The 19,258-nt window shown below is 38.3% G+C and overlaps 1 protein-coding gene across 6 annotated transcripts in view; it reads right to left on the bottom strand.

Annotated features, from left to right (window-relative positions):
- The window catches only part of SLC38A6 (solute carrier family 38 member 6), a 42,746-nt gene extending 23,660 nt beyond the window's left edge, over positions 1-19,086 (bottom strand). For 3 of the 6 annotated variants that reach the window (XM_014966608.1, XM_014966610.1, XM_014966609.1), the window contains exons 1-4: positions 18,584-19,086; positions 17,726-17,799; positions 13,566-13,618; positions 10,505-10,544 (exon numbers count right to left, since the gene is read on the bottom strand). In XM_014966608.1, coding sequence (XP_014822094.1) covers positions 10,505-10,544; positions 13,566-13,618; positions 17,726-17,799; positions 18,584-18,657 — 241 coding nt within the window. In that variant the 5' untranslated portion in view covers positions 18,658-19,086. Of the gene's footprint in view, positions 1-5,834; positions 5,874-10,504; positions 10,545-13,565; positions 13,619-16,805; positions 16,970-17,725; positions 17,800-18,583 lie in introns of all 6 variants that reach the window. The other 3 variants (XM_014966613.1, XM_014966612.1, XM_014966611.1) reach the window with 3 other exon arrangements.
- Between the last annotated feature and the right edge of the window lie 172 nt (positions 19,087-19,258).

Genomic DNA, 19,258 nt, shown 5'->3' with positions numbered 1-19,258 from the left:
ACCAGAAGAGAAAATGCTAGTTACTCTTACAGGAGTGTTGACTTGAAATTAAGCATTTGTAATTCTATTCAGAAGAAAGCAGTGATACATACACATAAATCCAAAAGCTACTTCACTGTATCACTTTTCTCCTTTACTATATGAAATTATCAAAGGCATAAATGAGAGGATTTCTTAAAAAATTGCAACTTATACTAATCTGATACCTTCACATGCTATTCACATAATGTTTTTCTTTTGCACAAGCAGCAAGTATTTATATGAAAAAAAATCAGCAGAAAATTACTTAGAAAAATCAAGCTTTACAACAACTTCAGTGAATATCAAAGCCTACACAAAACTCATTACCAACCTTCAGCAGCAATTTTAGTAATGTGCCAACAAAAGTTTAGTTACATTTAAAGCTTGACAAAAGTTCATTTGTTGTATTCAAATTTTACTGTTCTGTATTTATTAATTCTCTAGAATTTTATCATGGTTTATTTATTAATGTTTTAAAATGGAAGCATAAATTTTAAAAAGGTAAACCAGCAAGCTTACATAAACTGATTTTTGAATAAGTTTGCTTGGGTTTTGTGTGGGTTTTTTTAAAGGAATGTTTTGAACATTAAAAAATGCATGGACTCAGATACTACTCTATTACAGCAGTTAACGTTAAATTTTGCAGAAAGGGAATGTGGTCTCTATAAAAAAAGCGAATTCTATTAATACAAAGTGACATCTACCTACCGCAAGGTTAAATTAAAACCATTTGGCAGGGCACTAAATAAGAAAATATTCACTTCTTCATAATTAAAAGCTCTGTTTTCTCCAGTATTCAAGTATATTTCCCTGTTAACATGTAGCTGTTGATTTGTGTCTGGTGAGATATTTATCAGCTGTTCTGATTTTACTCTCCTATTTGCATACAACAGAACGTAGATTCAACCACAGAGAACCCTACAACATGTGTATTTCTAAATCACCAGAATTTGTAAGTAAATTAACAGAATTTCTCACACTAAGCTACAGGCAGATGCATATTTCATCCTAAGCAAAGACAGATTTTTTTAAAAATTAGGGAGAGGGGGGAGGTAGATTCCTCTAAATTATAATTCAACTTCATTTATCCATTAGTCACCTTTCTTGTATTATTCTTTATACACAAGCAAGTCGAATTCACATACATATATGTCCTTCAGAAAGATTTCAAGATTAGTTCTCTTACAGCCTCAGCTGCAGAAAGCTTCAAATTAATTTCCAGATCAGATTTCCTCCTAATACGCAATCTGTCACTCTTCCCTTGCATTCCTATTAGCCTCTGGCTAATCATTTGATCACTTATCCTTTGTTGTGTGCTTACTCTTTGTTTTTAAAAGAGGTGTCCTATTTCACTGAATTCCACTCCTAAATAGGGAACCAATCGTGCACCAAGAAAACTTGCACATGCTAAACATTTGTATGCATCTTTCTTCCTTTCCCTGGACATATGGGAAGCAATCTCACATAGTAGGATTTTTTTTTTTTTTTCCTCTGTTTATATTCTCGTTTGTTCTCAAAGATGAAGAAAATAAACAATAAGTAATTTTATTTATATCATAATGCTTGAATAAGACGAATCTGTTTGTGTTTTTAAACTCCAACTGAAAAGCAAAGGGTCTTGAAAAAGGGTAGAGCAACTTGAAAAAAAAATATCTTAAGTACAAAATAAAGTGCATCCAATTTGACAGACAAAAGGTCATGTACCCTTTGCTCCAAATAAGAAATTTTACTTAACTTCCCTGATGCCCAACACAACCAAAAGGCACGTCAAGTTATATTGTAAAAATTAAACATCAGCCATCTTTAGCAGTCTTCACGTATAATGGAAGAAAGAGGCTACACAGTCATAAGGCTAAACTGTGACACAAGTGAACACAACAAAATGTGCTTTGATTTATTCCACTTTGAGATACTGACTTCTGTTATTTTAAAAATACTTCTACTGTTTCGATGGTTAACTTTTAAGGCACCTTTTATCACATACAAGAATTACAATAAACACAAATTCATCTTTAGAAGTTAAGCATTCAAAAAAAAAAATAAATTAGCAGTGTCAGAAGCAATATGCCCTCCAGAGTTCTCCCCTCTTGCATGCACGTGGTATAAGAGAGCAGAACTTACTGCTCTGGCAACCCACTCTCATCCCCTGAGCTGAAAAAGAATGTTGTGTTTTCTTCGTGTCCCCCCCTCTTTGCAATGTGGTACGTCTGTCTTTAGCACTGAAGGAGACAGGTTTCCTGCAGAATGAACGGTGTACAGTGATGTAGTTTGAGGCTTTAGCAACACGAAGATGCAGCAAGTGCTGAACTACAACCATGGGAGCAACCTTCATATAGCTGCTTCCTAATTTTTAGGTCATAACTCTGCATATATTATGTTTTAGTTAAATAATTTTCAGGATGCAGCAAGAGGTACTTCGTGGAAAACTAAGCAGGTCTGAACTTCTCAATAGGCCTTGTCACAGAAATTCCATAAAGCAGTATTCTGCAGAAATAAAAATTATATTACTACTTTATTATTCAAGAGGCTTACCGCTGTCTTGAAGCGCCAAGAAATTACATTCTTAAAATACTTATAACTTTACCATGTTCTGAAAATTTGGTATTAGCTCTTTGAAAAAAAGATGCTTGTAAAATATAAAATAGGGTACTTGCTTTACACTTTCATTATTAATTTTAATCTGCAGTGCCACCATAAGAGATATGACTTCCTATAAATATACTATAAATTCCTATAAATATAAAACACTGAGCACACGCGCCCTACCTGAAAAAATATTAGCTGTTGGAGAAATGGATAGCTAAGGTTATGGTTTTTTTTAAATAGTCCCCAAAATATCTCTTCTGAGGCAGCCCAATCTTAAAATCAAATATACGAGTAGCTTTTTGGTTACCAGAAAAGGAAGTGTAACTTTTCCTACCTGAAAAAGATCCACAGCTATGATGTAAGAGAACACGTACATTAAACTTATGTGTAAACATGTAATTTATGCCTCCCTTAAAAAATGGCTGGTGATAAATCACTTCAAATCACTTCATTGAAGGGACTGAATTTAACTCTTCTGGTTATTTTTTCCTCATCTACCCCTGCAGCTGATCATATTAGAGCGCTATAAAGATGTCTCACATTATTAAGCACAGCGCAAAAATGGAACCAAGCTGCCCTCCAAACTTCACCCAGGAGAAGACAGGGGGCTGGGGAAAACCAGACTATCAACACAGCCACCCGGGCTCTTCAGCTCCTACTTAACAAAGAGGGGTGCTGATTTGGGGGCTCAGGACTAGTAGACAGAGCAATTTTGATTCTCATCTGTGGGAATACCAGGTAAGAGATTCCTCACCAATGCCTACAGATAGTTAAGATAAATAAACGTGCTTGTAACTCTCAGCCTCTAAAGAGTTCAGTTCCCTATTTTGTTCCCAAAATACTGAAAAGAGTAGAGGCTGGAAGACAGAAATAGAAGAATAAACACTACTGGTCACCGCACACTACAGCCCAAGTGAGCTGGAGCTTTCATAGCAACTGCACATGACAAACCCCTTTAGGCTTGTGCCTCCCTTTGCTGGTATGGAGGTTGTTTAAAACTTAATCTGTCCTAATCCAAACAATGTGACAAAGTTAAAACGGAAAGCAGGGAAGGATTTCAAGAAAGAAAGGGAAACGAGAGAGGATTTTTGGGCAAGCTCCCATTTTTCCTCCCAAAGAATCAGAATGGAGTAGTAGGATAGGAAGTACTTCAGTATTGCACCGAGATCCTCGTAAGTAGAGCTGTAAAAAAGATCAGGAGTGATGCATGGACATCACTGAAAACCATCAACCATTTAAGGCCCTACAATACAAGGGCTAAAGAGCATGCTCTTTTGTTTTCATTTCGCAATGAATCCCCCACATATTCAATTTTAAGAAGTCTCCCAATTACTTGATGTATTGTTTTTAATATTTCCTCTTAGTGGAAACAGAAAAACACCAAAAAATAATTGTTAGGAGCATTAGTTTGTTTTTAAATACAGTTGTAGACTGGGCTGCATGAAGAGAGCTGTAATGCTCCTTCACGTGGAGAAGGTCTAAGAGCAGAAATCAGTTGTCAACTTCTTTGCGAGTCTTCATATTATGGGCACTCATCCTGATGAATTTCCACCCCCCTGATTCCCTTTCCTTCTAAGTTTAGCTTTTATCTGAATTACTATGGCAAGCCTAAATTTAAAAAATAAAATAAAAATTAAAAAAGTCTTTATTCCAGTGGGAACACATGGGCAGCAGACTTCTTTCAGTAAAAACTTCATTAGTTTAATTGCACTTGTACAGTTATGCTAATAAAACTGAAGTGTTTTCTGTGCAGACCATTGTATCTTCCATTCTGAAGTATAGCTGCAGGTTAGGTTTTCTGTTGGTTCTTTTTTTTAAATTTTATTTAAAGCAAGCTTAATTTTCTTTACAGTATCAAACCCTCCAACAACCACTCACTGCAAGACAAAAACAGAAGAACATGGGTCATCAATTGTTAAATTAGCACAGGAGCTGACAAACCTGCCCTTAATTAAGGCAGCTCTGCACTGGAAATCCTCACTTTGAATCAGTCAGGATAATTAGGCTTTCAGGTCAAAAGCAAATGGCACTGTGAAAACAAACATTCAGGTTTGTCTGAAAACAGAATTAGATTTTCCATACATAAAGGGAGCTCAGTAATTTCTTAAGGTATTAACGATGCAGGTCTCGGCATGCAACAAGCTGCATTTTATTCTTCCACGATTTGCACCATCTGTTTATTTTCAAAGTTTGTAGAGTATTGTACTCTGATTACAAAAAGAAGGATATTCTCATCATCCAGTTCCCAAAAATAAAAAAAAATAAAAAAATTGCTCCATTTAAATTTGAGACAAATTTTGTACGTATTTTTAAAACTAAATTTCAGAATGGATGAACTGGGGGGAGAGGGGGGAGGAGAGGAATAATACACCCCATTGATAAGACAAGGCAGGTTGGGTTGTGGGTTTTTCACATACGTGCCCAGCATTTATAACTACTGACAGAGAACATACATACACCCTCCTTTCCCCAGGCAAATTCCTAAAGTTAAATATTTCATTGTCTACCTCACACACACCAAAAAAAAAAAAAAATACCGGGGGGGGGGTCCTGGAGAGCAAAACAATTTAAATTATTGGCTGAAAAGCGAGGAAAATTTTCCCAAAAAAAAAAAAAAAAATTCCGTGGGGGAGGAAGGACTAAAGCAGGAGAAGGAGGGAGGATCCCGGGCCGTGCGAGGCCAGGCGATGCCGGCAGAGGGTGGTGCGGGAGCGTGGCTGCTCCCGGCCCTGCCAGCCCTCAGGAATTACCTCAGGAAGCTTGAAAAATATGAACTACCCAAATGTAAATACGTATTTAGCACGCACCACGTCCGTAGCAGGGTTTCTGTGTATTGTCTGTCACATTGACTGTATTAACGGGCCGTAAAAATCCAGCGAAAGCATTAAGTCCTCCCATCAGAGCTAATCCCATAACTTGTATTTACTGCCTGGAGCATTCAGGCAGACCCGAGGATAAAGCAGTGCTCCAGGGATACACAACAATCTTTTTTCCTCATTGCTGCTTCTTACAAGGAAGAAAAAGTTGTCTCTTTGAGGACACGTTAATTACAGAACAGTGAAACAAAATCTACAAACACCAGAAATTACACTTAATTAAACTGTATTTCTACTAGAAAGCAAGGGATCCTTTGTAAAATTAAGATAACTGTCCGGAAAGCTTAGTTCCAAAGAGTGACTGCAATGATCATTTCAGTGCATGCCACGACAGGCCAGTTAGTTACTCACACTGGGGAATTCTGGTGCTGCGGATCAGGATATCTCAGCCTGTTGAAAGAAATTGGGAAAAAAAAAAAAAGTCTGTTGCAAAAAAATCCTCCTGCAGACCACCTATGCTACATGGCCGTACCGCAGGTTCTACTGTCGCGCTTAATCCCGCTGCTAATAAATTAAACTCCCCTTCTCAGCAGTTTCCACGTATGTTTTCTGTGTGTCACAGCTACCCGTGGCATCTCCCCACGGCAGTGACCTTCAGCTGGTACCAGCCCGCAGCCCAGAGCAGCGTGCTGTAAAACTCCCCACATGCTTCCTGCTAGACCTCGCTGCCGAAGATTTGTTAGTGTTGGCAGCAGGCTGAGAGCTGCTCTTGTGCAATGCTTTATTGTGTTTGTCTCCATTTTTCCACCAGCCTGGCTAGAATAATTCCATCTCTAACTTCATTACATAGGCTTTAAGATTCCTACTGATTTTCCCCTCGGACGCGGCCGTGGACTGTCCTCCTTTTCGGTCACATCCGCAGAGAGAACAATCCCAGGAGGAGAAATTCCTGTCTTCTGTCCCCCCCTTCAGAAAGGATCTAGGAAGCTCGCCGCAAGTTCCCTGGCGGGATGAGGGGGAAGGGCTGCGTGATGCTTTGGCCCACTGTGCCTCATCCATCACTTCCTAGAAGCACAACACTATTAAAACAATAGCAGGGACTCTGGCCAACTCCAGGCGCTCCTGGGAAGGATTATGGAAAGAGCCAGCCGAGCCGTACGGCCGAGCCTTTCTTCCACCCTCCTCCTACACCTCCAGGCACACCACTTCCCCAAGGGCCCTCGCTGGTCTTACAGGGCATGGGGACAAGACCTGAAATTGTTCAAGATCATCTTCTGCCTGTGTCGTGGTTTGAGGAACCCACCACAATTTATTTAGACAACTATTCTCTCACCTAGTGACCCCTCCCCACTTGGGGAAGGGGAATCGGGGAAAAAACAAGGAAACCTGAATCTATATTTGAAATATAAACAGATTTAATAGAGCAAGACTAGATAATTAACATTAATAACACTAAAGAACCAGTATCAATACCAGTATAAAATATTCTATCAGCAGGAAGCTGTGCATTCCCACCAAACGCAGGACACAGTGAGCACTATGGCTTCAGGAGGAAGGGAAGGGGTCTGGCACCGGGGCAAGAAGTTCTCAGGATGGTAGCCATCAAGGGGGAGAGAGAACTCCCCAGCAAACTTTCTAATTTTTATTTCATACCATGAACGTTGCATTCAATAATCCTGTTAACCCAGGACTGAAGTAATCCTGATAACCCAGCTTGGGTCGAGCACCCAGGTCTTGCTCCTCCTCATCCCCACACCTGGTGAGCTCGGAAATGCCAAGACCTTGAAGCCCACACACCATAGCTGGCTATAATAAAGGAAATATTTCCACAAATTCAGACACTAGAGTCTTCTAAAAGCACAGTTTTCCCAAGCATTAGAAGAGACCTTACCAAAAAAGTGAAATTGCTGAAAGAGAAATTAATCCTGTGCTGCTCAAGCCAGGACAGCACGGCAGGCAAGAAAGGGACATTTAGAAGATCATTCCACTTGGATGTGGGGTGAAAGGAAAGGCTGGGGAGCAGTGGGTGAACAAAGTAACAGCCTGGAAGCATGCAATTTGATAGTTTCCTTTCTAGTGTCCACTTTGCAAGCCCACAGCCACACTAACTAGCTCTTTCAAGAACAAGACAGTTCACATGTAACTAATCACTAGTTATTTAGACGAAGAGGCTGCTGGATTGGGCCAAAATACTGACAAATAAAACAACATACAAATCAGTCACACTTGGCCATCCCATTCAACCCAAATGCCTGTATTGCAAGAACAAGTACATATTGATATAAGGAAAGCCAGGCAAATATTGTCAAAGCTTAGTTTGGGCGTGTTCTGTAAAGTCTTTAAGTCACAGTACTTAAGATGACCTTAATGTACATTTGGATATTTCAAAGTTAGTGCATTATCCTGATGCATCCCTACCTAATCCTTGCTACTGAAATGAATTTTGGTATTTGACTTGTGTTGCTTGGATTAACATAACATAGTGTTCTAAGAGGCAACTAAAAAGCCACAGGAAATTCGAGCACTACTGTTAGAGATACATGTTAAAATTCCAAACAATGTACTTGAAATAATTTTTTTTAACCTTTTAAATTCCAAATTTGGCTAAGTAATGCTTTCCTATAGCTGTAGAAAAATATTATTTTTTTGTTCTTCTTCGGGTATCCTGCTAGTAGAAAAATCAACTCCCCTGTCTACACAAATCCATAAGTGTATGCAATTAGAATGTCAAATTCAAATTTGCACTTAAAGCTTTCTTTTTGAAAAAAGGCACAGATGACAAATTGGAAAGCATAAGTACATTAAAATGATTACTAAAAATCTCTCTCCACCACAAATGAATGTTAATCACTTCCACACTTAAATTATTTTTAGAAGTGATCAGACCAAACTTTTAAAAAGCGTATTAGATGCTTAGTGACAATAACCTCAGTAAAGTTGCTTATTTTAATCAAACCTTCATTCATTACCTCATGCTCTCTAATCACTTTTGAAATAAGATACTGTATGATGCAACGTGCCCAGGTCTGATGATGGAGGAGGTAACAGAAGACAATTTTACTTTTAGCCTTACTTTGAAATTAAAGATGTTGACAGTCTGGAAGCCTGCCCAACAGGCATGGTGCTGCTAGTTTCTTCAAACAGACGAAAAACAAAGAGAGGAACTCCCACCAAAGCGCACCAAGGGCAGAAGCTAAGTTTCACAATTAATTCCAGCGTGGCTCCCATGCAGGACAAACTACGCTCCACAGTTTCACCACTCCAATTTAAAGTCTGCAGAAGGACCAGAAAGACAAGAAAAACTCCTTCCTTTCTATGCGTTTCTTCAAGAGTCATCTTCAAAGCCAATTCCTCACGCAGTGCTGCTCTGCTGGCTTGGACTGCAGCATCACAGCACCCTGCCAAAGGCGGTTGTTAAGGAGAAAAATAATGCAGCTGGGAGCTCTGTTCTCAAGCAGGAATCTAAATACTAAACAGAAGCTGCGACAGCTCCTTGCAATGACAGCACAGAACATCTCCTGTATGGGAGAAGGTGCCAAGGAGGCCCAACTTGCAACCCGTGTTTCCAGAGATCACACTTCCTCACAGACCGGGGCACGCTTGGGCACGGCTAACACTGACTGACTCGGAGAAGGAAGGTCAGCTTCCTCTTCTCAGTGCATTTGAAGCCAAGTCATCTTTGCAAATGAACACACGGGATGCATGAACCACTACCATTTCCTTACACGGAAGATAGTGCCCTTGGAACCAGAAAAAAACAAAACAGAATTTTGAAAGCTGCCATCAAAATGAGTTCGCTAAAAATATTTGAAAGAGAAGTTTCAACTTGCGTTAACCCACTTTTTAACTCATTAAATGGAAGACCACCGGTTGGCAAACCAGGCCCAACCTGTTGGTAGAGAAGGCCACTGCAGAAGGTGGAATAAGTAGTTTGGTACCATCCAGCATGTGACAGTTTGGGGCTCTAGAGTTACTGACATGAATTTTATCAGAAATGACACAGAGAATGTTATGAACTGCTATGAGGAAGAAATGAGAGTCATTTCCTTTGACCGCAGAGTCTTATACATGATCCCAGAGTCTCCAGAACCTGTACCGTGTATTTACCTCTTTCTCTACTACTGTTTATTTAAAGGTCCACTCAAACGGGAAAGGAAATTTAAAAGTTTGTTCATTGATACAGAACATCCTCTAAAATCTGTATGAATGTGTACACTCCTGCCTGAAATTAACGCTTTAGTTTTCATAGCATTTCAATTACGCGCTTTTTATTATTGAAGCTTTTAGTATAAGAAAAGATTCCAAAGTATCCAAAACATTTATTGCCAAAAAAAAATAAATTAAAATTGTTCAGTTAAATGCTGCCTACATTCAGACAAGTAATTTCTAAGGGCACTGTTACTTAGTAACTTTCAAGTACACAAAAATACCTGAGTTTAAATGCTTAGGTGATTTTTTTAATACAAAGACAACTGGTGTTATGTTATTATGTCATGCACCAAGGAAGACAAAATACGAATAATGTAACTGGAAAACCCAGCATAACAACATAGATTATCAACTCACACAATGAAAATGAGCAAATTAAACAGCCCCCCCAAAAAACAAGGTGTTGAACTGACAAGAGAAAAAAGCTACCATCAGTAAAGAACGTATGAAACTCCATGGCTAAGGAAACATTCCATTCTTACATAAATCACTAAAATGCATAAGCAAGTTCCAACAGCAAAAACCAAAACACACGAATGATATGATAAAACGTAGCTACCAGATGGAAACGTAGAGAACAGTGGAGATTATGCTTCCTCAGCCCCTTCCAATTAGCAATGCCAGCTCTAACGGATGTGCTCTGCATCCCAGGATGCGGCACCAGACATCCAGCCCCTGTGCCTCCCCCACCCACCCACCGCAACACTTCCGCTTAGCAGGACTGCACGAGCCTTTTCTTTAAGTTTTCTGTCCTTTTAAGCAGTGTCCTAAGGACACTTCCATTTACTTATTGCCTTTGGTGTTTGTGGAGCTATGTAGGCCCTAGAGGTTACACTCTACCCAGTTAATATCGAGCATATGAAATTTCTTACCTCCAATATTCTGAATAATTATTGTAGTTGCAACAAGGACCTATAAAAAAAATTGATTTCTTTAGAAAGGTAAGGATAACTAAAATCATATGCCTATAGCAGTAATAAAACACATATGTATTATCTTAAACAGACCAGATGTAGAAGTGATGACTAGAATTGAAAGGAAGGGCATCTTCTCTTTACTGAAGAGTTTAACACATGGAAACCAATGCAATCTAAAATTAATATAAAAGTGAAAAATCCCCCTGAAAATGCTGCATTTCCATTCTGAGATGACAAAACAAGAGAATTTAGTGTGAAGCCTGTTCTGCATTCTAATTGACATCAGGTGAGTACAAATGAAAAGAATCATTCACCTCTGAAAAGACAAATCAGACAGCAGAGATTTGTATAAGCTACTTCCTCCTCCAAAAAACTGAGTATTTTTAACTGTCATGAATGTCATTATCTTTTAAACTACACTAGATGGACTTATCTTTAGCACTTGTGATTATTCATACTGGATTGATGTGGAAGTAAAAATAAACACAGGCTACTAAAATATTTGTCTGAATCCAAAGACTTCACTTCCAACTGAAAAAAACCCTAAAAGCGTCTGAAGTTCTCCCAGTGTTTTCTTTTCAGTTCAGTTCTAAAATAGTAAAATAATTTGGTACAATTTTAACTTTTACCCACTGCTCTTCTTGATGTAGCAGGACCTTCCTACGCGAGTGCTACCATTAAATCAACTTGGAAGAAATGAAGTCACAGTTATGAGAACAAAACCAAATTTGAACTCTTGACTAAAACCTGAAAGCAGAGTTGTCATTTTTTCAGTTGCTCAGCTAGAAAATCATATCAGATTTTAAACTAATTCAAAGTCAGTTCAAAAGTCACCAGGAGAAGGAAGGGGAAAAAAAAAAAAAAAGAAAGAAAAAAAAAAAGTACAGTATCTTGGAATTTGCCACAGATGGAAACAAACTCTTCATGCCTTTGGAAAGGCAGAATCAGCAATCCTCCAATAGCAGAAAATATCCAGTCTTATAAATCTCAGAGAAATATTTTTGACAGGAAACCACCAAAAGGTTGAATAACTGCTCTACTTCAAGAGCAGGTAACCAGTAGTTTACTGCCAATCTAAGACGTCAGTTCAAGCAAGGTCCTACAGCAGTCTGTCTGTATCATTAGCAAATTACTTGGGTGAGGGAAGAATAAGTATTAAAGAAAGAAAGAAAGAAAATAAAGCCATCTGTGTCCAACTAAAGTGAGGAGAGCTCAAAGAAAGGATTAGAATTCAGAATGGTTGCGGTAAACTAGAAAAGTCTAAAAGTCAACAAGATCAGTTAAAAGCAATGCATGCGGGAAGTAGACTTTAAATATACGACAGAGCTATTAGATTACAAATAAATTAAATGGTCTGAGATCACACAATTAGGAGCATGAAGCACCCACAGGAATAGCAAATCTATTTTTGGGACGTTGTACCAGCCATGTTCTATCTAAAATACAGGTAACAATTACATTTCTTGTCATTGTCAAGTTCTCAGCCAGCTTACTGTGTTCCATTTCGCAGGCAAGTTTTAAGAAAGGCATATAAATATCAAAGATACTTCAATAGAGAAAGATAAGTGTTCCAGGAAATATTAGTTCATAAGGAAAGCTTGATTTACTTTGGTTAATTATTTTATCAAAACAACAGCTTCCTAACCCAGAAATATTCCAGCGCTCTCCATGCACACTGAAAATAAAAGACCCCATGATTTTTTGCACAAGTTATTTAAACCAAGAATTATGAAAAAGTATATTAGGGAGAATTAAAAAAAAAAAAGTTTAACTGCTGTTGACTACACAGTGAAGCTGTGAAATCTCCTTCATTTAAGTTTTTAAATAACAGATTAGACAAACATCTGCCAAGAGTAGTTTATGTAAGTTTAGCCCTGCAAAGGCAGACTAAGTCACATTTTAGTATCTCCTTAAGCTCTACATTTCTGTGACTTCTGCTTCTAATGGCTTGTGGTTACTGTGTACAGCACAATTCCTATAAAAATAATTTTATTTCATATCTTGCTAATATCAAGGTTTATTATCTCTTGAGGCTGATCACATCTTAACGTTGATCGATAAACATCGATGCTCACAGACTACACTCGTATCTGCTTATTAATGTTAATGGAAGTCTTACAAACACCTAATAGCTTAAATTTAATTCCCAGTTACATTAAAACAGAAGAAATCAGACTCTAGCCTGTTAAGCAGAACTCATTTTAAAAAAGAAAATTACGTTATTTCAGTAGACCATTAAAATTGCACTTCTGTGTGGTAGAACCTGCTTTTAGTATCATGTAACAAGCACAGAAGTCGTAATATTAAATGTGCAGAATTCACAAGTAGCATTTCCTGTGCACCCAGTATTACTGGACAACGTTGCCTACTAGGAAAACCAGACACAGTACACACTACTAAAAAGGGACGGCTCACACGCCGATTACTTTTATACCAAAAATGGTTAGTTTACTAGTGGGTTTTTGTTGGGGTTTTTTGTTTGTTTTTTAATCCTGAAATAAACAAGAAGAAACATTCATCTGAAGAGTTTATTAAACAGAAGAAAAAAAATATAACGTGCATTAATTGTTCCCATTGTGGAAACGTCACCAAAGGCGAACGCGTCTCTTGGGTCTCTAACAAATGCTAGAACCCCAAGGGTACATCACTCACCTGTCTCTCAACAGTTCACAGCAGAGCTACAAAGGGACCCTAACAAACCTCAAATGGATTGCTGAGCCAACTCGACAGCAATGCCACCAACTAAAAAATTAACATACCGACAGGAAAGTAGCGCAAAATCTTATATTTAAGGACCATCTGTTTTACAGTTAACTAAAGCCTGGGCTTCCACAGACCAGACACACTAAGGAAATGTAGCAAAATGCTTCAGGACGTAACAGATTTTTTCTGTATACTAGGACACAGGAATTTTACTACTTCTTTCATTTCTATCTCTTTACTAGGGAAAGAACAGTTGTGCATCAGAAGCGTGAGAGCAAGAACTAAAATACACAGGTAAAAAATAAATACTCACCTTTCCAGTTGATCCAAATGCAAAGAGGCCGAGGTCTTCATAAGAAGTGACAGCTGTTAGTAAGGAAAAAAACCACTAAAATATTTCTAACTAGAAAAATCACTTAAAACCTTTAGCTTTGCCTTTTTCCCCTTTTTAAATGAATGTAATTCAGGACAGAATTAAAAGCATATTTTATACTATTTTTATTTACAAAATAGCTTTCATGTATACCTGTACTCCTGTTAGAAAATACAACTACGCTCAACCATTCAGACTCTCCAGAAACTCAACTTAGTATTAGAAAAAGTAATGTTTAAAAAATACATTAATGGAAAGTTGCTTTCTCCCAAAGATTTTTTGCAAGTGATACTATAAATGAAGAATTCTGAAATTAGCCTCAACAATTAGATACAAGACATCCCCACATTTTTTTTTTGTTAAAAGGGTACACTTCTTTTTTAAATGAACATGGCAACAGAGGATCCATTTTCATCTTTCTACAAATATAAACATCAATCCCCATCTTGCCAGCTTTTAAAAAACTCGGCACTATTTATTTTCAAGAGAGCTGAAGATAAACACCTTCCTTGGCTGAAGTCTATTATTAAAAACAAAACAAAACGAAAATCCTGCCCTTACCTGCACCTGACTTACATAATCACATTAAAACAGCCTGTGGTTTCCTGTATGCTTTTGTTGAGTTTTAGCTGAAGCTCACTTCTAATATCGCTGGTAACTCAAACCAATCCCTTCTCAGAAAGAAGGAAGTCGTATTAAAGTCTTTCATTCTTGCCCTGTATTTTGTTATTGGAAACTCAAGCGATATCAAAAAGATGAAAGTTTTCTGAGAAACACCATTCACTTTCTTGGTATATATAATAAAACGATCCACAGCTGTAAATACCTCAAAGGGTAGAATTGATCTCAAACCCACGTAATTGGTTTCTCTTCCTCGGTTCTACTTGGTACAGTACTGCTTCTACTCCTGTCACATCTTAATTTAGATGCTGGGGGGGGAAGATCTGCACACCTGAGTGAAGTCCCAGAGATGATGGGACCGGAGCCTCAGCCTACCAACTGCCCAAGCTTAAGTTCTGCACACAATCAGACCAATGCTCCAGAGGAAAAAAACCAAAAAACAAAACCCCAACAATAAAAAAACAACTCCCCTCCCCCAGAAAAACTTCATTAATTTTCTCATATGATTTTCTCAAGGGCAATGTCTCACATTCTGCTCTACTACCGACACCAAGGTGCTATGACAAAATAAATGAAATGACAAAATTAAATGAGCCAGAGTCAGTTCTCAGCATAAACCTGGACTAATCTCTTACATCAGCCACTGATACTAGTTACATACAGATATAATTAAACAAGAAGTATGTCTTACTAGATTTTAGCCTGTATTTTTCTTAGATTTCTATTTATAAAGTTGTTGATCACAAGAAAAAAACGGTAGCGTTTTAGAAGGCCATCTCCAATGGCATAATGAAAAAAAAAAAGTCAGTAACGTGTTAAACATATTTAGGAGAGAATTGCTTTTATCACATGGGAACACAGCACAGATGTATGAGAAGTTACCAAAAAAAGAGAACAAAATCTTCCACACACTTCCACAACAGCACCATGAAACCTTAGAATATTTTCTATGGTAACTCTTGTTTCTGTATCAATTTAATCCCGTGAACACTGGGAAGCTCTTAATACTGAATCACATTACTTTCATAATTTCAAGAATACATGGAACAACATATTAAGCACAACTGATATAAACATTTTGCCCGATTGGCTTGATTTCTATTATGTTATTAACATTAATGGGAATTATCCACTTAAATAGAAAGTGAAATTGGCAAGTAAAGTAGGAGCAATACCCATGACTAACTAATAAAATGAAAAGAAAAAAAAAAGCCACAAAACTTCAAAGTACATTCCACTTAAATTCCCAGTTCCTCTGCTTTACAGAGTAAGCTTAGCCATTGTCAGCCCAAACCCCAAAACAACGAAGGTCGTACTGAATTAACACCGGGGGAAAACACTGACTAAGCTAATCCAATTCTAACCCTTGACATTTGGGAATCTTATTTTTGCTAAGTCTTTTGGTCTACACAAATAGATTGATTTTGTCAAAGTCCAGACCAAACTGAAGACACTTCTTTAAACTATAACTAAAATGCTTATTCTTAATAAATCCTCTTCTCCTAAATGGAATTAAAATTACATCTCCCTTTTCAGAAGGTATTTTATAGGTCAACTCTTTCCTAAGGCTACTTTTATGATCGGAATACCTGAAAGAACAGTTTACAAACACTTCAAAAAGGTTTTTCTTCTCCACCCATTGAATTTTTCTAACTCATTTTTTAATGTAAAACTACTGAAATTTCTTTCCAATTGCTTGCCATGGATTAAGCTTAATGCCATAACGTTGTTCACAAAGGCATGTAAATTTTATAAGAAAAATGTTCAATTGTCTACTTTGGAAGCAAACACGTACACAGATTTTACTTCTTCAATGCATAACCGGTTATATTTCTCACTTTTTAAAGACAACATACCAAGGAAAACCTTGGAATGCTATCTAACATTTAACTACTTCAATAGTTTAGAGGAATTATAGTAAACATAATCTGAGAGAGGTCTTATTGTTAAAAAAAATCAGAACACAGAAGGCCATAAATCCAGCAAATTTATTTAGATAGCCGTTCTGGTGCTGTCAACATTACATTTAATAATTAGTTATTACCTAAAGTGCAAGTTTCAGACGAGAAATAGTTCATCCTGCCATTTCAGAGGTATTCCTTGCTTTCAGTTGGGTGTATTTAAAAAACGCTTTCTTGCCATTTCAAAAGGCATGTTGCCTTTGGACAATTACTGAGCAGTTAAACCATTCTTGTATACCAGGTCTCTAAGTTCATAACATTGAGACTTTTCTTACTTCAAAAAGCTTAAACCCTTAGTTTTTTCCTCTCTGAGCAGTAGTTCTTTTGCAAGGATCTCTTTAATTATTATTTTACCAAACAACAAGATAATACCACTTAGTGCCTACTTAATACAAAACTTTTCAGTCTCAAATAAGAGGTAAACAAAAAACATAAAAAATTACTTCGGGTTTCCCCTTTTTATGTACCTTTCCAGCTACTTATTTAAGGCTCCGATTCCTTTCTAATAAGCAGAGCTCCAAGAGGAGAAAAAAATTATCAAAGACTTAATCCCAAATCATCAAGCAGCCAACAATATCAACCATAAAAGTAACCCTACCTCTGAAGAATATTTTTTAAGAATGTATGAAGAAGATCACTCAATAGGTGAAGACAGGAGCAGCAGATCTAAGAAAAAAATCAGGAAGCAATCATCCGAGAGACCAAAGCTAGCTACAGAAAACAAAGCCAATAAGGAAAGAAACGGAAGCTTTCTCCCACCACCTTTGAAAAGAGAAGAAAACAGATGAGAGGGAAACAATAACCAGGTGACTGAAAGAGATGGAGACCTCCTGCTGTAGCGTGATCTTTGTGTACGAGAACTCAAGCAACTAGTCAGTTGTTTCAGTAATAATTAAAAGATGCAAGAAGTAAAACATTAGCAGATTAGATTGCAGATATTAGAATCCACTGTTTGAAACATTCTCAAAGCAGTGTAACTTCTAAGCACTGCAATATGACTTCTCATTCAGTACCAAAAATGCTGTAAAAACCTGCATCTATGAAGTGCCACGAGAGTTATGATAATTCAGTACGACTACAAAACCTGAAAGGCATCCATTTCAAACCATAAACAAGATATGTATTACAAGTATAAGAGTTAAAGTCTGCTATTTTATTGCTCTTAAGCCTTCTTTGGAAGCAACAGTACACACTGAAGTAGTGTGGGTCAGCCAGCATCAAAATAATTTTGTAACAAAAATACAGAATCTATCTTTTTGGAAAGATGAGAGAGGCACTTTGGAAAAATTAAAACTGAAAATCTAGAAACCAGTCAGTTTGGCATTGACTTTCCATAGGAAATTTCAAAATCGTATTTTTAAATGGTAAATAGTAATTGTTAAAAACCTTAAATATTTCAACATCAGTGAATCAGACACAGCTATCTGTCAACAGGCTGTTAATTATAATAATTATACTGGGTCATGTCTTTGTGATATTGGTGAGGAAGTATTTCAGAGATAAATCCTTTCCACTTACCAGTCTGGGTGCACATACTGAGCAGAAGAAAGACAGAGTAAGAAGCAAGGCTGGCAACGATCAGCAGCAAGATACTAAAAAAATCCAAAACGTTCACAATTAAAGCACTTTCACAGGACAATGCACTTTCTATCTTTAAGAATGCTACTTTTGCAAGCAGCAAGCTACCACAAGACAAGATTTCCTCATTTTTATGGCTTACATCTGCTGACTATAGTTCATCTGGCCTCTGACCTTCCCAATAGCTGCTAAGTTCCTCTGCTTTTTACACTGTTCACCAAAAAGCCTATCACGTGCTATACAGGGTAAAGGTCTGAGGAATTACAAAGATGACATAAGCATAGGAGTTTGTGTGTATACATATGCACAGACAAGTATGTATCTTCTAATGAAGTAAATCTAATGCTTAGGAAACTGTAAACGTGACAATCCTGGTAACTTTGGCCCTGTTATCTATAGGTTAGTGCATACAGCGAGCAGAAGTGCAAAAAAAAAAAGCACAAGCTGATGCACATTTTTCAGATACGTAGTCATCCTTTAGTTCTACAAATGGGCCTTCTGGAGTAGGAGATAGCAGCTTTAAAACCCAACTATTAATCTATTCGGAGTAATGGCCAAGAAATTGGCCAAGAAATTGCCACCATGTGGCAATTTAATGCAATGCCTGGGCAGTACTTCTGTTAGGCCAGACTAGAATGACTAAACCAGAGGGAAGATCTTATTCAACAATGCTGGAAAGCACAAGATTTTTGCTTCCCCCTCAGGTTTTGCACAGAAGTCTTAGCAATCAAGCTTTGTTCCATTTAAAACTGCGAGAGGAGTTTAAAAGTAAGTGTACATAAAAAAACAAGAACTTACCTAAACCCTATGATCCCTGTGTTGGCCATAGCATAGGACAAGCCAAGTATCCCACTTCCCATGATTGCATTCATTAAATTAAATACTGAGAAACCGAAGGAAGAACCGTGACTTGGAGGATTCTGTGAAAAAGGCAGAACAAAGTACAATTAGCCGCAGAGGTGGTTTGGTCTTTCAACGATAGGAAATTTAAGGGAGGGGGAGACCATCAACTTCTCCTTCCTTGGTCTAAAGCAGAAAAATCTCTTCTCTCGAGTCAAAGACCAGGCAAACCCCCGTGCGCGTTACACGGTACTGCCCCGTAAGGACGGCTAGATGCCTACAGCCTCCGACACTAGATGGCAAAGAGCGAGAGCTGCGAGCTTTGCGGGTGGAAAGCAGGCTGTCCCGGGGGCAGCGCAGGCGGCAGCTCTCCCAGCACCTCCGCAGCCCGAGCACCGCAAGAAGCAGAAGAGCCGCCCGGGACCAGACGTTCAGCCCCGCAGGCCCCGGCCCTTCCCGCTGCCCTCGCCAGGTGCCCCCCTCCCCAGCCAGGAGCCCTCCCTCCGCCTCCACCGAACCGCATCGATCCGAACCATGTCCGTCCCGTCCCCCCCGCCCTCCCCCGTCCGGGCCGCGCTCCACGAACTTCTCAACACCCCGCACGGCCGGGGGCAGCCCTCCCCGCAGGCTCCC

Source organism: Calidris pugnax, unplaced genomic scaffold (assembly GCF_001431845.1).
Source record: "Calidris pugnax isolate Ruff unplaced genomic scaffold, ASM143184v1 scaffold74, whole genome shotgun sequence".
Taxonomy (NCBI): Eukaryota; Metazoa; Chordata; class Aves; order Charadriiformes; family Scolopacidae; genus Calidris; species Calidris pugnax.
Note: the sequence above shows the minus strand (reverse complement) of the source record. Positions and strands in the feature narration are given on the sequence as shown.